This window comes from Columba livia, chromosome 3 (assembly GCF_036013475.1).
Source record: "Columba livia isolate bColLiv1 breed racing homer chromosome 3, bColLiv1.pat.W.v2, whole genome shotgun sequence".
In the NCBI taxonomy this organism is placed as follows: Eukaryota; Metazoa; Chordata; class Aves; order Columbiformes; family Columbidae; genus Columba; species Columba livia.
Window position 1 is genome coordinate 111,445,213 of NC_088604.1, and position 21,223 is coordinate 111,466,435.

Genomic DNA, 21,223 nt, shown 5'->3' on the forward strand with positions numbered 1-21,223 from the left:
CAGATATTGGCAGAACAGATAATTTTACTTGGTAATTTGCAGATTGCCATATCTTTGCAAAGCAGTTTAAATTTGGAAAAGAAGTTTTTAACCATATGACTGAAATATTTCCAGGTTCTGGACTCTGCTTTTGGCTTCAGGTTCTTTATGCTGTCTGTGAAGGCAAGAAATTAAAAGTTGTGTCAGTGTGTCAACTGATGAAGATGTTACCCTGTGAAAAAGCATGAGATAGGAAATTCTGGGTGGCTGTGGGCACCAACATGAATTCAGACAGTCACAATACTACTCAGTTTTTACCTCAGCCTGATATCTTGCTCCTTGTAACTAATTCATAGTTTACTTTATGAGAGTCAGTGACAAAGGTTTCCTTTCCTGAACAAAAGCCACATGAGAAAAGTCAAGTTCAAAACACCAGCAAACTAAAAGCCTTCTGAAAGAGTAACTTCTTGTGTACTCGAGAAATGGTAGTTTAAAGGAAATCCAAGAATGATTGTCATGATAAGTGTGCAGTAAAGGCATACTCATAGCTTTAACTTCACTGGCGATACCAGAAGACATCATCCATTTATTTTGTTGGGAGAAGACAGGAGATGAAAAAACCCGCCAGAGGGGCAATGGTGTTTAACTAGCAGGATCATGTCTCCTGCACAGGTTCCTCCTGCGTGTTTGTCATCTAGAAGAACAAGGAAGGCTGTCCCCTCTCCACAGAAACCTGTGCCTGAGGGCTTTCAGTGATGCTCCAGGCTCAATCCCCATTACTATAGAAACTGCATTTGTCAGATGCTGTGGATAAGATTTTAGCAAAGAATCACAGATTAATTTTTCCCCTTAGAGCAGAAACCACTAAGACATAATTGTTTTTTGTTTGTTTCTTTCTTTACTTCAAAAATTATGGAAGCATCAATGTCTTGGCTAGAAGTAAACATTAATACATTTTAAAAATTATTAGTTTGTGGCAATTCAGAGTTGTCCACTATGGATAGAAGGTGAAATAGGATTTTACAAAACATTAAGATGTTACTTACATAGCATTATAGTGGCAAATTCAACCAATATATACATTCAGAATGCATTCCTATAGCACAATACTGATCATATATTTTAGAATTATTAAATAAATTCAACTCGCCATAGGTCAGAATTTAATGGTGACTGATTGTAAATTTTAAATAGAACGTGTGTGTATAAATAAATAAACTATATAAAATGTATGTCTAAGTATTAGTTTTCTTTAGCCTTAAGGGTTTGAGAGGGAGGTAAATTGTTCTGGGGCTGTTTTGTGTTGATTAACAGTGGTTTAAAATTCAAGTTTTCTTCATGACCAGGGAAACTCTTTAAATCATATCTTGTATACCCAAGTTTTGAACTGGTGTGCATACTCACACAACTAATTGCTGTTGCTAACACCAGGAACCCACCAAGGTTTTGTTTGTCTATTACCTGGGTTTCTTATTAAATTGTCACTGAGGCACCTACACAGGTGCTTTGCTGTAGGTGCATCCTTGTAAGGACTTGTTCTAAATGTATTCTTTTAATTAATTCTGAGTGTCTTCTCTTTTACCCTCTCTCTCCCTTTCTCTCTTTCTAGTAACAGTGTTCGTTCCACTTCTGTTTCATTAAATGCCCTTGCCTTACGTTTGTCTTGACTGGCTTCTATTTACAGAAATTGTAAACCAGTTGAATGCTCTGAGCAGCTTAGATGAAGATCAAGATGACTGCATAAAGCGAGCAAATATGCCTTCAGCTAAATCAGCCAGTTCCTCTGAAGGTCTATGAGCTTTCCTCCTTTCTTTCTGTTTCCGATTGTCTGTATTTACTAAGACCTGTTACCTTTTGACTCCTGCTTGTATTCAGCTGTCAGTTTTATCTCTGTGCTTCCACCCAGCATAACTCTCAGTAATTTGTAGTGCATCCAACAGGTAGCAACACGATAAAGAGCCTATGTTCCTCTACAGCTCAGTTTGCCATCTGATAATGAACAAGAAAGAAAAAAAATTACAAACCAAAACAAACAACAAAACGAAAAACAAACCCCAAGTCTAAAACATTAGTTGTGGAGTCAGTATTAGGTGACTTTTCTAACTCGACAAAATGTCCCCTCTCTGATTTTACATGCATGTTGTATCCAAAACTTAAAATTTTCTGCCACTAGTTAACATTTAGCTTGTTAGATGTTCTGCAACTTTTATTTAATGAAGAGAAATCTCTACGAAGAAAGCCTTCTATTAAGTTCTGATCAGTGAAGATAAGTTTTTTGTTTGTTTGTTTGTTTTTCTTTTTTAAATTCTCTTTTGTTGGTGTACTACTGAGATGCATTAGCTTAGCTGTGCAGTTTGTGCCATACCCTGGTGCAGTGTTTTGAGGGATTGTTGATACAAAGCTTTTTGAGCTTGAAATATATTAGATGAACAGTTTCTATCTATATTAAAACAATATTCCAACTTGTTTCTAGAGCTTATCAATAAGCTTAATTTTCTGGACGAAGAGGAGCAAGACCTGACCAACTCTAGTACGAACCCTTTTGGTGACCCTGACACAGCAGAATTAAATCCATTTGGAGACCCTGATGCAGAAGGTAATAGATTTCTATTACATAATTCATCATTATTTGCAAATGCTTAATGAAACATGATTTTTTTATTGTAGGGCTACAAATGAAAAATGTTTTGATTAAATATAATTATTACATGCAGTACTGAGGTAGCAGTAGCAGTGATCCAGTTGCCACTAGAAAATTGATTTATCCTTTGAGTTGCATCCTTATGTGTATTTGCCACTGGGGACTACCAGCTAAGAGTCGAACCAGAGACTTTCAGACCTATCTCATGTGTTACTGCTACTCACCTTATGTGGTATAAATGAGTGTCATTGTTTGGCCCCAGCAGGCAACTAGGACCATGAGGCCGCATGCTTACTCCTCCCCGTTCCCTCCCCCTGGCTTCCCTGATGGGATGGGGAAGAGAATCGGCAAAACAAAACTTAAAACTCATGGGTTGAAAACAGTTTAACAGAACAGCAAAAAGGAAAAGATACGCAATAACAATATTAACAATGGATGAATATACAAAGCAAGGGATACACAATGCAGTCTCTCACCAACCCTTAAAAACGATGCCCAGCCCACTCCCAAGCAGCAGTTGTGAACTCAGATCTGGTACTGCTGATCCTGGAAGAGTGGAGACACTGGGCTGCAGTTTGTGATTGAACAGCCAATCCTGGAACAATGGAGACCTGTGCAATAGAGATTCTCCAGGCAGTGAGACCCTCCCCAAGCCAGCTTCCACAGATTCATACTGAGCATGATGTCCTATGGTATGGAATACCCCTTTGGCTAAGTTGGGTCAGATGTCCTAGCTGTGGCCCCTCCCAGCTTCCTGTGAAAATTAACTTTGTCCCAGCTGAACCAACACAATGAGCAACACAGACTCTCAAGCGTTGTTCCATATGGATGCTGGTTTCTATCTTAACTTCCTTCACTGCAATCTTCACTGCATCACAGCTACTCTTGGTTAGCACTAATCTTTTTTTATTGTAATTTAATTGTATCTCTTTCATTCTTCCTTTTTTGCTTTTATGGTTTCCTCGGTTGTGTCTTCTGGCATTGTGCCTTGCACCACGTGGTAGGTGTTAATCCTCTTTTCAGACCAACATGCCTATTCTTGTTCTGTTTGAGTGAGAAATAAGTCCTCTGTAAGTTTTTAATCTGATAAGACTTCAGCCATAAAGCCAGCAAGGAGCATCAAGACAGTAGGCATCTCTACTGTCTTCAACTCCATATCCAGATACACAGGCTTATATCTGCTGCCATCAAAAATGGGCATATGACTTTCTTAGCTTGCAGCTACTTGAAATGCCAATCCATAGTTAAGTCCCAAGTTTGTATTCAACCTTTCCTGTTCAAAGTTCCAAGACTTTTCTTCCCACAGAAAATACCAAGGAGCATTTGCCACTTTTGACCAAACCTCAGAAACCACTGTGTAATGGCGGTGGAAAAGAACCACACTGAGCAGGAGCAGCCCAGGGTACAGCTGTGGGATTTCTAATGCCAGGTCTAATGAGGTTGTATTTCTGAGCTGCAGTTTCTACCTGTCGTTATTCTCTTTCTTTGGACAAGCTGAATGTTTACTCACAATGTGGCTTCCTTGCCTTCTGACTCCACAAATGCAAATGTGTATGGTGATCTAAGTCCTGTCATGTTTCAGTGGTGGTGTAGTCTCACAGCTTGTATTTCTCAAACAGGGGCATTGCTCTGTCTTCTGTATCAGGCCATTGAATCACAGAATGGTTGGGGTTGGAAGGGACCTCTGGAGATCATCTAGTCCAATCCCCCTGCCAGAGCAGGAACACCTAGATAAGGTTACACAGGAAGGCATCCAGGTGGGTTTTGACTCCACAACCTCCCTGGGCAGCCTGTTCCAATGTTCTGTCACCCTCACTGAGAAGAAGTTTCATCTCCTATTTAAGTGGAACTTCTTGTGTTCCAGTTTATACCCATTACCCCTTGTCCTGTCATTGGTTGTCACCGAGAAGAGCCTGGCTCCATCCTCGTGACACTTGCCCGTTACATATATGAGGTCACCGCTCAGTTTCCTCTTCTCCAAACTAAAGAGACCCAGTTCCCTCAGCCTTTCCTCATATGGGAGATGCTCCACTCCCTTAATCATCTTCGTGGCTCTGTGCTGGACTCTCTCCAGCAGTTCCCTGTCCTTGAACTGAGGGGCCCAGAACTGGACACAATATTCCAGATGCAGTCTCTCCAGGGCAGAATAGAGGGGAAGGAGAACCTCTTTCGACCTACTGACTACCCCCCTTCTAATACACCCCAGGATGACATTGGCCTTCCTGGCCACAAGGGCACAGTGCTGGCTCATGGTCATCTTGCTGACCCCCAGGTCCCTTTCTGCTACACTGCTCTCTCATAGGTCGTTCCTCAACTTATATTGGAACCTGGGGTTGTTCCTTCCCAGATGCAATACTCTACGCTTTCCCTTGTTATATTTCATTAAATTTTTCTCTGCCCAACTCTCCAGCCTGTCCAGGTCTCTGGATGGCAGCACAGCCTTCTGGTGTGTCAGCCACTCCTCCCAGCTTGGTGTCATCAGCAAACTTGCTGATAGTACACTCTATTCCCTCATCCAAGTCATTGATTAATATATTGAATAATACTGGCCCCAGTACTGACCCTTGAGGCACTCCACTAGATACAGGCCTCCAACAAGTCTCTGCCCCATTGACCACAAATCTCTGGCTTCTTTCCTTCAGCCGGCTTGCAGTCCACCCCACTACCCGATCGCCCAGACTGCACTTGCTCAATTTAGCAGCAAGGATGCTGTGGGAGACTGTGTCAAATGCTTAACTGAAGTCAAGGTAAACCACAATTGAAGCCATAAAGCCACTATCCTGTGCCCCTTCTTCCTCCTGTAAAGTTGTCAGGTGTTTCTAAAGCTGCAGAAGTGAGTTGTTTCAGCTTTGTAGATATCAATATATGTGGATTAGGTTCTAGTGTCTGGATCTTTGGCTTCATTTCTTGTCTGTTCCTCAGCTGTGAATTCCCTTGGGATCACAGAAGGAGTCAGAATAACCAGGGATATAAAACACCAATTCTCATGCGTCTAGTTGTCCGTACACAACTTGCTCTAAGACACTTGACCTATATTCATTTCTTCCTTCTCTGCTTCAGCAAGAAGAGCTCCCTTCTCCCTGGAGCGAACTGTACAAGTCCCATCCTGTGTAAACTGCTGTTTTCCAAACCCAGCTTTTCTTTCCAGGGAGAACCTGCACTGACAGAAAGCAGCAGGTCTTCTGACCACAAAATATAAGGACTAAGAATTGGTTCCTTGTCATCTCAGGGACAGAAAGTTATAAACTGGTGGTGTTTCTTAGTGCCAGGTTAGCTTGGCATCTCATGTCAAGTTCTATGTGAGCAGCTTGCATCCAAGACTCCAGCCTGCTTATGTTCCCAAAAGATTCCCAATAGATGTGGGGCAGGTTCTTTCAGGTGATTCTGATCCCTTTGGTGTCATCTAACCTTTACTGCCACCTTCAGTCACAGTCATTGACACTTCTCTGTTCCCATGGATCTGTACTGCGTACTTGGACAGTCTCATAGTTTGGACTGTTGGGTCCCCAAAGAAGTCCCATCTATACAGCTGTAGGCAGCAGTGCTGAATTGTTGGGTGTGTACCAAACATTCCTCCCACACATTGTCACCATCATCCAGCAGTCGATGTACAACAACATGACAGTGATTTTAATTAACAGGGTGTCACTAGATTCTTCCTACTGTGTCATAAGGGGTATTTTATTTGGGAGGGATGGAACTTCTGTCAGGTTCATGTGACAGCAGTATGTCCTCCTGGAGCACTGAAGCAAGTGGAAGACTTGAGACATTTCAGGCTGTCAGACAAAGAGTGGGACATCTGGTGTGACATTTTTAAAGCTTTTACTTTCTGATTAGTGGCTCCCCAGAAACTGTTTTAGTCACCTCTGAGAAGTGCTGGCTCTTCCATTCCAGAGTGGAGTGTCTTCTCACTAGAATGGGCACTGCTTGTGTTCATCTTCCCTTGCTTGGCCTTCTTGACATGTCTTTCCTCCAGTCCTCTTCCTTCACAGAAAGGTTAAGGAGGAAAAAAAGGTGCTGAGACAAATTAGTTTAAAAGTTTTCTGGTCTTCAGCAACAGCTGGAATCTGCTACGTATGTCTCTGGCTAATTGGATCAGTATCTCTACATGCGGTCCTCCTAGACCTTACTGTTTTGGGGAGATTTCCATTTTTGTTGGACTGTGTTATGGAGCTACATGATACCAAGGCTGTTCTTACCCTGTTGCTCGGCTGCAGACAGCTGCCCTGTTTGTTTTCCGTTTGGCTGCAGGTATATTCCCTCATGATTTAGGACATTTCTTCTACTCTTGAGACCTCAGTGGAACTTCCGTTGCAGCCATCCGTTTTTTAGGAAGCTCTTTGAGACTGTGCCCACTGTTTGCTTTTGCATCCTTAGGTGTATGTGACCTTTTTGGTGGCCACTCCAGGAGTCTGGGACCATGAGAGAGGTTCAGGAGTTTAAGGCAGACTTTCTCCTACAGGCTTAAAGAGTTACGTGATCTGTGTCATTTCTCTTGTGATCTGCTTGAATCAAGAGATTAACCTTTTATGCATGCAGAAATGAAATATTTTTCTATTCTTTCCTTAGAATTTGTTACCAAATTTCTCCAGCTTCTGCAGAGCAGTTGTCTGGAGCCTCCCGAGTACTTTGCCATCAGATGCTAGGAGGCACAACGTGCCATTTGGCAGAGATATTCCAGGGATATTCCTATTAAGCCTGTAACCTGTGTACTTAGAGAGTGCTTAGAGACACCCAGGCTATGAATATGTGTTTATTGACAGTCACTCAAAGAGAAAGGAGGATTACTTGCCAGTGGATACTTGTTTCCTAGACAGATATTTCTTGTGTCTGTTCACAAACCAGCTGCTTTCCCTCTATCTTCCTAATCCCATAATCGCCTAACCCTGGAAATGCAGGGTGGAGTGAAACTAAAGGCGTGAGTGCTCCCAGCATCCATGTGCACACTGTGGGTGTGGTGTATGGCAGAGGGTTATCAGCAAGCTGTCTCTGGATGCTTCTGTGGTTTAAAAAGTCCATAGTGTAAATCATCTTATATGTACAGTGGAGTGAATGTCCATATGAACAACTTGCCTGAAAAAAAAACTTCAGCTGTGCTTCATGGTTGACATGTCAAATTGAGGCTTATTCCTTCTGTATCTAGTAAGCCAGCTAGAAATTAGAAATCTGGAAAATCAAAAATAATCTCTTGAACAGTGTGTCTCTACAGCTTTATACTAGACAAGACATAGATGATCATATGAGGACTGCCTTTTGGGTTGTGTTTTAGTCATGTTGCAACAGAACTCTAAAATCAGTTAATTTTTGTGCAAAATATTTTACTTGGGGAAGTCAACATATACAACAAATGCAAATAGAAAGCAACAACACACTTTCAGTGCTCCAGATATTTTTTCACTTGGGTGGGGAATGAAAATATTGAAGTTGCGTATGACCAGTGTAAGTTTCCTGCAATGCACCTGAGACATGAGGGTAACTATTTGCTGGCACTGCCACCCCCTTTCATTTAAACCAGCATTTACTCCACCAATATGTTTCTTTGCCTGTATGTAGACTCCTGAGCTCCCTGCAGTGTGTTACACTGCAAATGAAAACAGAGCTACAACCCAGTACCAAACCCCAGAGTCCTTCTAGGATAGTCCTAAGGAGAGCAGTACAAGAACAAATACAGAGGAGAATAATTACTCTCTCCCTTTTCCTTATATTTCTTATTAAAAAGTAATGTGTTGCTGGTGTTAGTATTAATAAAAGTAATATAAAATTATCAGTGGTTTATAGGGATGCCAATCATTATGCTTTCTAGAAGTTACATTTTTATTCTATGCTGTTTGTTACTCTGCTCACATCACCATCATGACTGTGCCTGCCAGTAGTGCAACAAATGGCATAACTAAATATCTTTCACATGGGGCTTGTTCTTTCATCTTCTGCCAACGGAAAAGTGGTATGTGTAATGTTGTGGTGGATTTTTTTGTTTTGTTTTGTTTCGTTTCAAGGGATGTGTCACAATATGTTTGTGTTACAAAAGGCAAGTGGGTTGAAGGGCAGGGTGATTTTTGGAGATCCTCTGGGAACTAGAAGGCTGATTATGCAGATAGGTAGTGCCAGAGTGATTACTAACATGAGTAGTCTTTCTCAGTGGAGCTGGGGCAAGCAATGTTTCCAGAATCTGGCACAAGAGCAGCTGGTGTTTCTGCGTAATGCTTCTACCTCTCCTCTTGTCACTCCTACCCCTGTGGCTTTATTACTTAACCATGCAAAATTATTGTGTGTTTGACCCTTGGAGTGCCAAACTGCAGGTGTCTTTTTTTTTTTTTTCCCCCAAATATCAGTGTAGAGAGCTGCAATTAAAAAAAGAAATAGTTAGTTAGTTCCAGTAGAGACTGGAGTCCTGTTTTCTCAGCTGTGTGTGAGTAATGATCAAGGGGAAGCAAAGGAACCTGTGTTGACTCCCTAGTGTAAAATCAGCTTGAAGAGGGAAATAAGCTCCTCTTAATCTGTTGTATGTTCAGACCCCCAAATGCACTTTCCACCACCATTAGATCCTTTAGAAAATACCAGAAGGTAGCTGTGGCTGCAGCTTGAAGAGCAGTGTCATTGAGTCACTGTCCTAGCAATTTAATTTATCATAGAGAGGCTCACGAAGTGGTGACCTACACTTGACATAAAAGCTGGTCCTAAAGGGTTTCAGAGACCTCATGGGAAGGAGCCTGTTTGGGTTCAGGTGGGGACCCTCATGGGGATCTTCCCTCCTGTGGGGACATAGAAGGATGCAGAGGGGGAAAGCAACCTGTTTCCTGGATGACAGGAGGAGAGGGAATGAGCAGTCAAGTGGGTTCTAGTTGAGCTCCTACAAAATTCTGCCTATAAAAGGTTTTAGCAAATGATACTTTTAGAAGATCTTTTAATTTTAACCTGCGTGTAGGATTTTGTGAAATCTTTTAATAATAAGCCAGAGGTCTCTGAATGCTGATCTGCAATGCTCTCCATCTAAGGCCAAACCTGTAGTTACTGTTGAGCCAAAGAACAAAAGAAAGAATTTTGTCCTAGTTAGGGTCACAGCACTTGATCCATAGTGTTGAAATAATCACAAAAAAACATTTGCATTACCCCTTAAAATGTAGCTGATTTAAAAAAGCGTTTGACTCTCATTTCCAGGACACACTTAAAAGCAAATTAAAAGTTAAAACGTGCAGCATAGGTTGAAGATATTGTTGCCCTGATTTTTTACCTTCAGAAAACATTGCTGGCATTCCTTCTAGTAATATTTGTTTGAATACTGTGTGTGAGGTATCAGCAAGTTTTGCTCAGATATGATAATGTGTATTTATCAACAGATTCATGTGCAGGTGGTTATCCATCATATGGAGTTGCAGAAGCAGGTATTCGTAATTGTGCACTCTCTTGAGAAAATATTTTAAGGTTTGAGCAAAGTTTAAAGTAGCAAAAATTTTTGTTAAAACATGAATAAGTTGCACAGTTTGAACAGGGCATACATGAGCCATTCTTGTGCATTTCATTAGGTTACTTTTGCTCTTTATATGATGCTGTCTTTTGAGGGTGGATCTCAAAAGCATGGCTGCTTGGCTGAGTTCATCAAATCACTACATGTGTGGGTATCGTTTGAGTAGTATTCTGACTACCATGAGTTTCAAGTCGTGCATGTCTATGCAGTAAGAGCATGATTTGGCTCACCTGATTTGGAACACTGAGAGTTTTGCTTTGCTTTTTGCACTCCAAGCTTTGACTATAAAGGGGTCTAGTTCACCTACAGATACCCACACTCTGGACATCTGAGGGCAAGCAGGGTGAAGCTTTTGCTTGCCATGATGACCTGCACTGGACACTAGAGTGATGTAAGTAAGCCAGTGTAGAACCGCTTTTCCACTTTTAGCTTAAAATGAATGAATCAATTTAAAATGTTGGACTTTGCTCTGGTATATTTAATCTAGAATATTGTCAAGGGATTATTGCTTTATTTGATCATATTTGCAACTTTAAGAATTTCTGCCTTTAATGATTTCTTTTGCCCTGTCAGTTAAACTGTAGACCTTCAATATTATTTTATTGTGGCTTTCTCTGAAGCATCTTTCTTATAAGGATGCGGGCTTATGAACAAATCACTACACATAAACTGAGGTGTGAGCTTAATACACATCACCTACTGTGCAGTAACTACCCTTTCTCCCAGGAAAAATGCCCAGTGGTTTATTCCCTTTTATTAAGGGATACGCATGTTATATTTGCTCTGGGAGTGAACACATACACTACAGCTGACATGCTGCAAATACACATCTTGATTTGTCCTGCAGTAGTTTGTATATATGTTTATCTTCTAAGACATAGCTGAAATGTTGCTTTATGTCATTCAGGTGAGGTCTAAACAGTAAGAGAACCTCTTTTTTTATGTTTAGCTAAGGCTGTTATTGCAACCCTGATTATTTGGGGTTTTTTACTGTTAGTCACAAGAATTTTGACTATTTTGTTCTTTTTAGAACACGTTTTGATAGTGCAAAGACTGACCATTAAGCATAACAATGACTTCTTGTGATCTCACTTTACCTTTGTCTCATCCCATTTCAGTGCATTGTCTAGTTTACACTTCTTATCAGTCTCCTTTTTCATTCCAGTTTTTGACTTGAAACAGTGTTAGCTGTGTTCTCAAACTGAAGTTAAATATAAGAACTTCTGAGATACATAAGAGATAGATATGTGCTGTTTATGTTGCTTTAATGCTAACCTGGACCTGGTTGCTGAGAGAACAATAAACTGCAAACCTCACCTGGAATTAAAGGAATTTTTAAAAGTAATTTTCTGAGTAATCACTAGAGGGAAATTGCACAGGCAAAAGCACTGTCTGTAGTTGTATGTCTAGCAGTTAAAACCCGCAGTATTGTCTGGCGCAGTACAATTTTATTTTGTTTTACCCAGCTGAACTCACTCTCAATCTCAGATGCATGATTGATCTCCTGAGGGTCCACACTGGGCTTAAGTAAGATTTTGATTAATCTATCCTGTTTTTCAAGCCAAACTCATTTGATTTCTACTTTCTGACCATAGAGAAATGATCCATCACTTCATAAAGAGATCCTTAGAAATAGTGTAGGAAACAATATGATAACATAGTATTCGAGGTTCAAATGTGAAGAACCAAGAAGAAGAGGAGCACTAGGAATGAAATCTTTCCAGTCCCTGGTAGTTTGCAGCTGTTCCAAGAAGGCCTTTGCCCTGGTATAGTGACTGGTGACTATTCCAATGCAAGAGAAGCTGCTGCCGCATCTGGGACCATATTCCTCTTCAGCCACTGTGTGAGGTTGGACTTTCTGTCACCTTGCCTGGAGACAGGGTGAACTGCAAGTTTACTGGCAGAGTAGAGAACACTTATATTTTCTAGCAATTCACCAAGATTAGCAACTTCATACATCATCCATCCAAGACCAAGTAACGACAGTGCTGGTTCTTTCACTGCCCCTTCCCTTTGTTAGTTGTGTGGCTAGGGATTTTGTCTGCCTGAATATTTGTTTAGTGATAAACACACTCAGAACTCCATCTTTTTCTTCTTTAGAGCCATGCTACAAATAATTTTTAGTTTTTCTTGAGTAAAGTGTACCTTTTAGCTTTAAAATTTAGTAACCATACATCGGAAACGCTTTTCATTAAGAATAAGGTGGGAGTGGCTACTGAAAATTGGGTTTTAATAACACTATATTGAAGTTCCTATTTGCATAGATTTTGAAAGTAGATCAGATCCAAGATTGAACTGAGCTTCTGATCATTTGATGCTGCAGGAAGAGTAAGATTAATATTACTAAGTGTTTCTATAAGAAATGTTGTATTGCTGTATGGGGATTGTATTATTCAATATCCAGCAGCCATTCACTTTTGTGTGATGTTCTTTCTGTAGTGTCTGTTACTCTAAAGAACATGCAGCTCCAGGTTGCTAATAACTTTTTGTTGTACAGCCCAAACAATAGATGAGTGGTTTGATTATCTGTCTCTTCAGGATTAATTTGAATTAATTTTTTACTATGAGACTTTGTATTGTTACCAGGAGCAGTTAGCAGTGAAAGTATGCATGTTTTGAAATATAATTACTGATCATACCTAATAACTGATTTTTAGTTCACTCATTTTAAGAAATGAAAAGAGCACCTGCTTGCTATCACTATTTTTAATATCCAGTAAAAGTAATTTTATTATAAAATACAAGATATCCTTTTTCTTTATTAAAAGCTCAAATAAACAATTAAGAACATTTTGTTAGGATATAAATTGGCTAATAGCTTGGGAAAACGTTTTAAACTCTGTTGCAATACCATTTATGTGACAAATAAGAAAACTAATAACTAATTAGGTTGAATGAGCTTTAGTGAGAAAATGAAACCTATTCAATATGCTCTAGATGAAGTGACCTTTTGAAAGATCTATTTTTGAATAAACAAGGTTACCCAGTAAATAAATAAAGCATGAAAATTTATCTAAGTCTAGGACTTTATGTATTGAGAGTCATGAAGCAGGCCTTTTCTGATAAAATGTTTTCAATTTTTTCCTATGTTAAATCTGTTTAATGTTTGTGGTTTTTTCATTTGGTAGAACCAGATGATAAAATAGCTTCATCTTCAAAGCCAGAAGAAAGTTTCTATGCTGACAATTACAATCCCTTCAAGGATGAGGATGCCCCAGAGTACTTGAACCCATTTGATGAGCCAGACCTTGAGCCTGAAACATTTGTGACTGTAAAGGATTCTCCTCCACAACCTGCAAAAAGGAAAAACGTCAGACCAGTGGATATGAGCAAATACCTCTATGCAGATACCTCTAAAGCTGAAGAGGAAGAGCTAGATGAGTAAGTATGATTCTTCAGCAGCTTTGGAAGTATTAGTGGGATCCCTGGCTTAATATTGAGATATATTCGGTTCAGCCTTGGTGATCCTTAAGCACCTGCTTAGGACAGACTGATCCTTCAGCAGCAGGAAATACCACACCCCCAAGTCACACTATTCACCTGAACATGATCAATTAGGAAACTTTGTCTCATTGACAACAATAATTCCTTGATAGGGAACAAGCCTGTGCACTTTTTTGGCACTTAATACCCTGACAATTGCAAATGAGCCAAAAATTAAGGAGCAGCAAAGCTTGGTCCTTTCTGTCATTTTTGCTGTTGTTTTTACTACATGAAATAATTTTTTTTTTTAATGATAATGGAGAGTTTGTTTTATATTGGTGCAATATATAAAAGCAAGAGCATTTTGTACTCTGTATCACACATTTTTAAGAGCTTCGTAAAACTGAATGGGAAAGATAACACAATATGCACTTTCTTAGGTTCTTTCTTTTATCATAACGATGCATAAAACTTTTATAAACTTGCACTGACAGCCTTACAATATAGAAACATAACAAGGAGTGAGAGCTTTTTGCAACAGCTGTGCAGATTGGGTGGTTTAAGGTATGTACTTACTCCTTGTTTGTGGTCGTTAGTCACCAACCACAACACTCGTAAGACAGTTTACGGTGATTACATGCAAGCAATTTTACAGACAACAACTGTAATTAACATTTAGTTTTACATTATTTAATGAGATTTATCGTTGCATGACATTTGCATTGCTTTCATATTTACTATTAATACTGGTTGTCATAACATCATCACTGTGTTTCTCTGTTGATGGCTGTGTTGTAGGAAACTGAAGGATCCCAATGTACTCTAATAGAAATGTACAAAGGACCCCGCAGGGTTTTTCCTTTTAAAGTCCTGTGGCCATGGATTTCTAGTTTGTTCTGTGGAGAAAAAAAAAAAAGGCATTGGGGAATGAGGCCTCTGCCAGCTCCATTCATCAGGGCACTGCCTGAACAAACAGCACTGGCTGTGTCTTCAGAGCACAGTGTGATCACGCTGTTGTTGATGGTCACACCAGGCATCCCTGATCATTCACTGATCACCAGAATCTGCAGGGAGAAAAGAATGCGTAGACTTTACACCTGCAAAGTTGCAGGTATAGAGGACAGAAACAACTGAGAAGCGCAGAAAGAGCAAAAGCTACATGGATTGGCAAGTGAAGAATTTTCTCTGTTTTATATTTATACTCACATTTCCACCCTATGCGACTCTGTGCCAAATGGGCTTGTAGCAGTGTTGTAACAGGCAGCCTTGTTTTTTCTGTGTACTGGACAGTAGATTTGTGTACCTCTTAATTTACAAAAGCCGCCTTCTTATTTTAATGACCCCATTTGCTTTGTTTCTTTTTTTTTTAAGGATAAAAATAAAGTCCCCATAGGTGGATTCTACTTGAACATAAATCTGATCTGTGTTTTCCTTATAAAAGCATTGTCCCATGGAAGGATAAGGAGTCAAAAAGCACTGTAAAATAGGTTTTTACATCTTTTACATAAGTTTTTAATGTCCTGCCCCGCAAAGTAACTTCCTTTCCACATTTTCCTCCCAGGTTGCAGGAGTGCCATGTCATTGAAAAAGACATGGAGACTGTTAAATGTATTGGGTAGAAGTGTGGCCAGGAGAACCTTTGAGTCTTTATACTGAAACATTCTGGAAGAATAAGGGTGATAATAAAACTCCAGTCTAGGAACACCGGACTTGTGATACTAACTCACACCTACAAGCACTATTATGCCTTACCTCATGTCATTAGTTTTCATATTTTTCAGTAGAAAGTTTTTGCTAAGGTGTGGTATGGTGAGCACTGAAGTAAAGATTTTCATGGGCAGTGCCAGTTGGTAGTTTTTATGTGCCCTAAATCATGAAGGTTTGTGTCCAGATGTGTATTGTTTCTTATCTAACGTGAATATTGATGCTTTTATTATCTACATAAGTGGCTAATCTTCTTTCAGATCCTATTTAAGTCTAGGCTTCAGTGTCAATTTTTGGCAGAGAGTTCTGCAAGAAAACAGGATCTTATACAAAATGTTTCCTTTTGTTGATTGTAAATAAGTTATCTTTCCAATCCCATACACAATCTCTTCTGCTGACTTATCAAAACAATACTTAGTAGTATTGGATTTATCTGCCATAAAGAGTTGCTGTGTTATTTATCTCTAGCATGTTCACCATTACTTGTCACTTGTCTGAGTTAAATGGTGCTAACTTTTTCAATCTCTCTTTGTACAGAAGTCTCTTCATCTTTCTAATCATTTTCACCACACGTCTCTGGACCCTGTTATTTCTTCTGCTATTTATCTATTTTAAGCTGTGTTGACTTGGCCTGAGCAGTATGTTCAAGACAAGGCTGAAAAACTGATCACGGCAGTAGAAAAATTTGCATATTATTTTCAACCTCTGTCCTAACATCTTGTGTTTTGATTCCTTTTTGTGTTGTTTTGTGTAGTTTTTAATCATTTTTGCTTTCCCTGAGAGTGATTTTGAACCTGGTAGATGGAAGGCATGAGAAATAGAAGGCTCCTGAAAGACATGTAATGCTGCTCAGGAAGGACGATGTATTTTTATCCCTGCATCTTAAACGTTTCGTTGGAGTTCACTTAATGCACCACTTGGCGTTTTCCTGTTGTATTTTGTGTGAAATGCAATGGTGTGTCGTGATGGACACATCAGTTAGCTTCAGGACCTTTGTCCCACTCTGCTCTGGCAGATCCCTAGTGCTGCTTCTGGACTTGGAGCTTGCTCAAATGAGCTCTGACTCCAGTTTTGTAACAGTCTCTAAAAGGTACTTACTCTCACGGCGCCTTTCTGAAGGATTTACCTTGGATAACTGGCTTAACTGAAACATATTTCACTAATGGTTGTGAAGATAATGTAAGATTTTACAACATACATAAACAAAGCATAGTCACAAGCACACATGTAATGAGGTATCACACGGTACGGAAGGACTTTGATGAGCCAGTACAAATATTCTGCTGTAAAACTACGCTCTCAAAACATACATCCTCATACCTATCTAGAGATAAGGAATGTTAGTGTGAAATTCTGCTTTTGCCTTTTTGAACTTTATACATTAAAATCAAAATGGTAGGTGGCTTCCAGTTAATAACGGAAAGCACACCTTGCTAAGCTAAGTTTAATTATTTGATAATAGCATGGCTCACAACTACTTAAAGTATAATGCTTTCAACCTTAGTACTTCTGATTGGTAGTATTGCCTGATCATTTAACCCGGCCACACTGACAGCTTTGTTTTTTCTCCTCAATAAAATGTTTATTTTTTTTCAGTTAACCAGTAATGCTGATTGAAATAATTTTTAAATTGGTCAGAATAAAACTTGCTTTCAGATATTATTTGGCTCTCTGGCTCGTTATCTTGTTAATCATTGCATGGCTTAGAATAATGCTGTCTAAGTGGAAAGGCTATTGAGCTGCCTGTTGCACAAGAAGCCACAAGCCCCCACACTGACAGTGACAGCTTAATGCCAGGTAATTTGTCAGGTCTGGGATTTTTTTAATTTTGTAGTGGACAGTCTAGTATCTCTTTAGGCAAAAATCATATTGTGTGGATCAATTAACTTCACAGAAGCAAAAAGTATTGGAGATGACCTCAGAGAAAAGTGCTTTCGCTGCCAGACTTTTCCCATGTCTAATTTCTTGTGGAAACTGTTAGACCAACCTCTGCATATATCAGACCCCCGTGACATCAAAATTTATGGACTCTTAAATCAAGAATGATCTTGGGTTTTCTGTTTTAAACTTATTTTTTAAAAAAATCTTTCTCAATATTTGTAAGACAAATTAAAAGTGGTGCAGAGAGGAAGGTGGGAAGAAGCATGTGTGTGTTCTGCCCATACTGTCACCAAAATGTGAAGGTTTAGTCTGGGTTCAAGCAAGTTCTTCTTTAGAATAAAAAAGGCAGTTGCTTGTCTCCTTATAGCACTTCCTTGTGCTGCATTTCCATGCAGTAGTGTACAATTCTTCAAGGTCATACATGCAGCACAGACAATTCTCAAGCATAAAAATTCAAAAGGTGGCTCTTCCAAACTTTTTTACTCTCATTGATAAGGTGCGGGGTTTTGTTTTGTGTTTTTTTTTTCTCTACACCAAATTCATTTTAACACCTTAAAAACACACCCTTCTAATTCCAAGTTCACAGAGGTAAATTATCTTCCTGCCAAATATGCTGTGTCTGTTGGCTGTTCAGAAGGCTAACTTGTTGAACTAAAAAAACCTTGTCCTCTCCTGTAGAAGCCATTGTTCTTCAGCCTTTATCTCTTTTATCTTCATTTTCACCTCCCTTTGAACTTTATAGTGTCTGAAGACAGCTGAACTGGGCTATCAGCTAAATTAAAGCTACTGACAGCTAGGTGCATTCTCCACTCTAGCCTGAATACTCTCCTTTTTCTCCTCCCTCCCATGGAAAACACCCATCCATTTCTATTTAACTCATTATTTTGTGTTGCCTTCAGTTTTGATTGCACTGGTGGCTTTGTGATTGATGGTGAACCTGAAAGTTTCCTTCAGTCAGATGAGTTATTTTAGTGTTAGTCTTTCACTTCAGTATCTGGATTTAGATCTGTATAACAAGCAGCAGCAGATTCTCAGAAAGGTCTGGAGGTTTTATGCCTGGTCTTCACTTACATGCTTCAGTAAACTTTGTCTTTCATAAATAGATTTTTGTAGTGTGGATTATTAATTGCTTGATTTTTTTCAATGAAAAGAAGGTGATGGTAAACAGCATTAAAATAAATCCTAAAATCAGTCCATGAGACTGAAAGACACATTATTGTACTAAAAGTACACAGAACTGAAAAAAATTTGGTGTTGTGTAAAAGGAAACTGGGTGCATAATTGTTTTTTCACTTGTGCTCAGATTTTGCTGTTGTAGCTCCTTAAAAACAGTGTGTATCAACTCAAAACTCTTATCCTGAGAGGAAATTTGTAAATGGATCTAGCTAGGTAGGCTCTTGTCTAATGCCGTATGCACTAATTTTTCCATTGCATTGAAATTTTCCAATGCATCGCATTGCATTGCATTTATGTTGCATTGAAAGGGCTGAGGTTATTTGTCGTCATTTCTCTATAGCTGTATGCAGACAGATCTTTGGGAATTGAAGAAACTTAGTTACATAAATGTAGTTTGAGATACGTGATAAATCTATCTTGCAGGGGAAGTGTGGACTAGAAAGGAGTTAACTAACATATGAGTTTTGTAATTAACAATCCAATTTTAGATTGTAAAATATGAAAAGCGAATATTATTAATGAAGTGCAAATGTGCATATGTGTCCTTAGCAGGATACAAAATTTCTGACTCTTCTAAGTATGTAATAGAAGCCATTATTTGATGTATTAATTATTATTTCATATATCAAACTAACAGATAACATTTGGAAATGCTGTGGAAGTGTTTACTTAGGGCGGAACAAATGCGGAGCTGGAACATGAATACCAGAGTTGAGAATAATTCGTTGGACTGCATCCACTTGGTGGAAGATGTTTCTTAAATGAGGTTCAGTTATAAAAAGCACTGTCAAAATAGGCAGATGATGGCTACTAGTGTCTATAGAGAGGCGTACACAAGTCAGCTGTGGTTTTCTTGTACTTACATACTTATACTATTATCCAAAGAGTGTGCTTAAAATGGTGGGCTGCAGAGTTTAAAATACACTCAATGTGGATTGTATCCCCATGGAATCCGAAATTTTCAGACTTAGGCAGCAAAGAGTGAGGCCTCTCGAAGTGTGTTGAAACGTGAATGTAATAGTGGTGTGATTCTTAACTCAGTTCTAGTGAAGCATTCTTAATTCTGTTCATTAGAACAGCAGCTTCACTCAAATTTGTTGTTATTGAGCTTGTCAGTATGTCAGATCACTCTCTGGTAGATATCTAAGTATAATCGAAGAGTTAGCTTTATGCAATTGATAATATTTCTACAATTTACAGGACTTCACAAAATTTAAGGAAATTCTGACCTAACACAGTTCTAACTGTTGTAACTCACTTTTCAATTGTAGTATCTAAATTGTAGTATCTAAAAGCATGTAAAGGCAAAACATATTCTTACGTGGAATACTAGAAACATTTTAGTCATTGGCTTCTCTAAACAGGTCTTATTTTCTGTTTTAATTCCATGGAGATAGCAAAGAAATATGTTTCCCTTCTTTTAATTAGATCAAATCCGTTTTATGAACCAAAATCAAGTCCCGCTTTAATTAAAGTTGCTCCACTGCAAGAACCGGAAAAGAAGATGAAAAGAAAGGCTCCTGAACCACCAAATCTCTTGCCAAAGACAGAGACAGGCATGAATGAGAACATGCCAGCTGTTCCTGCATCGAGGGAGCTTTCTTCTTCTCCTAAGGTAGGTTTTTCATACCAAAATTCTGTCTTTGTTATTAACAGTACCTTTATGTGTATTGTAGACATCCTATTTATTTCTGCAGGCCATCTTAAAAGCTTTCCTTATACTTAATAAGGTGTTGGCTCATCTCTATTCACTTGCTGGTTCATAGGGGGAGAACAGCAGTAGGAGCTTGTATTTTTTCTTTAAGGATTTAATGACAACAGTAACAGCAACTGCAGTTTTAAAGAAAAGAGTCTTCCAGTAACAAATGTTACAGGACAGCTGGATATGCCAACGAGAAGGAAGAGAATCGTGTTGAACAATACTTTGTCTTGATCTATTGTAATGCTGTTAAGCCTTGCCCCTGTTGAAGAGTTTGTCTCCATATTTGTGTCACAAATCTGGGTTTTAAGAGTATTATTTAAGTATTGGACACTGTTCATTTATGTTTCATTTATATATGCCTAATTCTATAGGTACGTTGAATTAATTAAAAAAATAAAAGTCATCTTTAAATCAGATTAACTGCTTATTAGGAATGTCCAGACTAAGCATACATCTATGTTTGTCAAGGCAAAATATGAGTTAACTTTGGTTGAAGAGGGCAATGTGAGGCACAGGTATTTTAGGATTACAACAGCTAACTTGAGTCCGTGTGAAGCTCAACTCCAATGATTCAGCAGTTAGCACCACTTGTGCTAACTTAATAAGCACTTAATAGTGTATACTAATGGGTCTTTCTTAAAAATTAATTTGATGTGTCCTGATTGCTTGTTTTGAAGGGTAGGAAGATGAGGACAGAAGGCTTCCCTTCCAGCACATCTTGCCCAATTTATTCGTATTATCATCTGTTTTGCCTTGTATTGGAAGTGCTGAACTTAAAGAATTGAATGAAACTGCTTCTCATACCTATCATTTCATTGCTTAATTACTCAGCCAGATTGCTGACATGTCCTTGTCCCCTCAGGCTCTGATCTTGCTGTCATTTTACCACTCAGTCAGGATAAAGAGTATGAACGCAGAAATATAATCTGCGTCTGTTCATAGCAAAACAAAACAACATAGTAAGGCCACAAGCACAATTCACAAGTTATTCTTAATATGCAAAACCACAACCAGGGAAATATGAAATCAAAGCATAGCAGTTTTATAGTACTCTGAGATGGGGTTTGATCTCACTTGCTGGAGTTTCTGTATGAAAAATACTGCAAAATATTTGATTTCTGGTGGAGTCTGGCCCTCAGGTCAAAGCTAAGCAGCCAAACTAAAGCGTTCTGGTGCTACCAGGCAAGGAAGAGACATATGTGGAGGAGATTTTATCATGTTACTTGATGGAGGTTGTGCCCCCATTGCTCAT

General features: G+C 39.0%; 1 protein-coding gene across 23 annotated transcripts in view; it reads left to right on the top strand.

Moving 5' to 3' along the window:
- Positions 1–21,223, top strand: part of EHBP1 (EH domain binding protein 1) — a 225,538-nt gene that overhangs the window by 93,126 nt on the left and 111,189 nt on the right. For 12 of the 23 annotated variants that reach the window (XM_065059180.1, XM_065059183.1, XM_065059184.1 and 9 more), the window contains exons 8-11: positions 1,664–1,768; positions 2,453–2,575; positions 13,214–13,466; positions 19,698–19,884. In XM_065059180.1, the coding sequence (XP_064915252.1) occupies positions 1,664–1,768; positions 2,453–2,575; positions 13,214–13,466; positions 19,698–19,884 (668 nt within the window). The remainder of the gene's footprint in view (positions 1–1,663; positions 1,769–2,452; positions 2,576–13,213; positions 13,467–19,697; positions 19,885–21,223) is intronic. The other 11 variants (XM_065059185.1, XM_065059186.1, XM_065059189.1 and 8 more) reach the window with 1 other exon arrangement.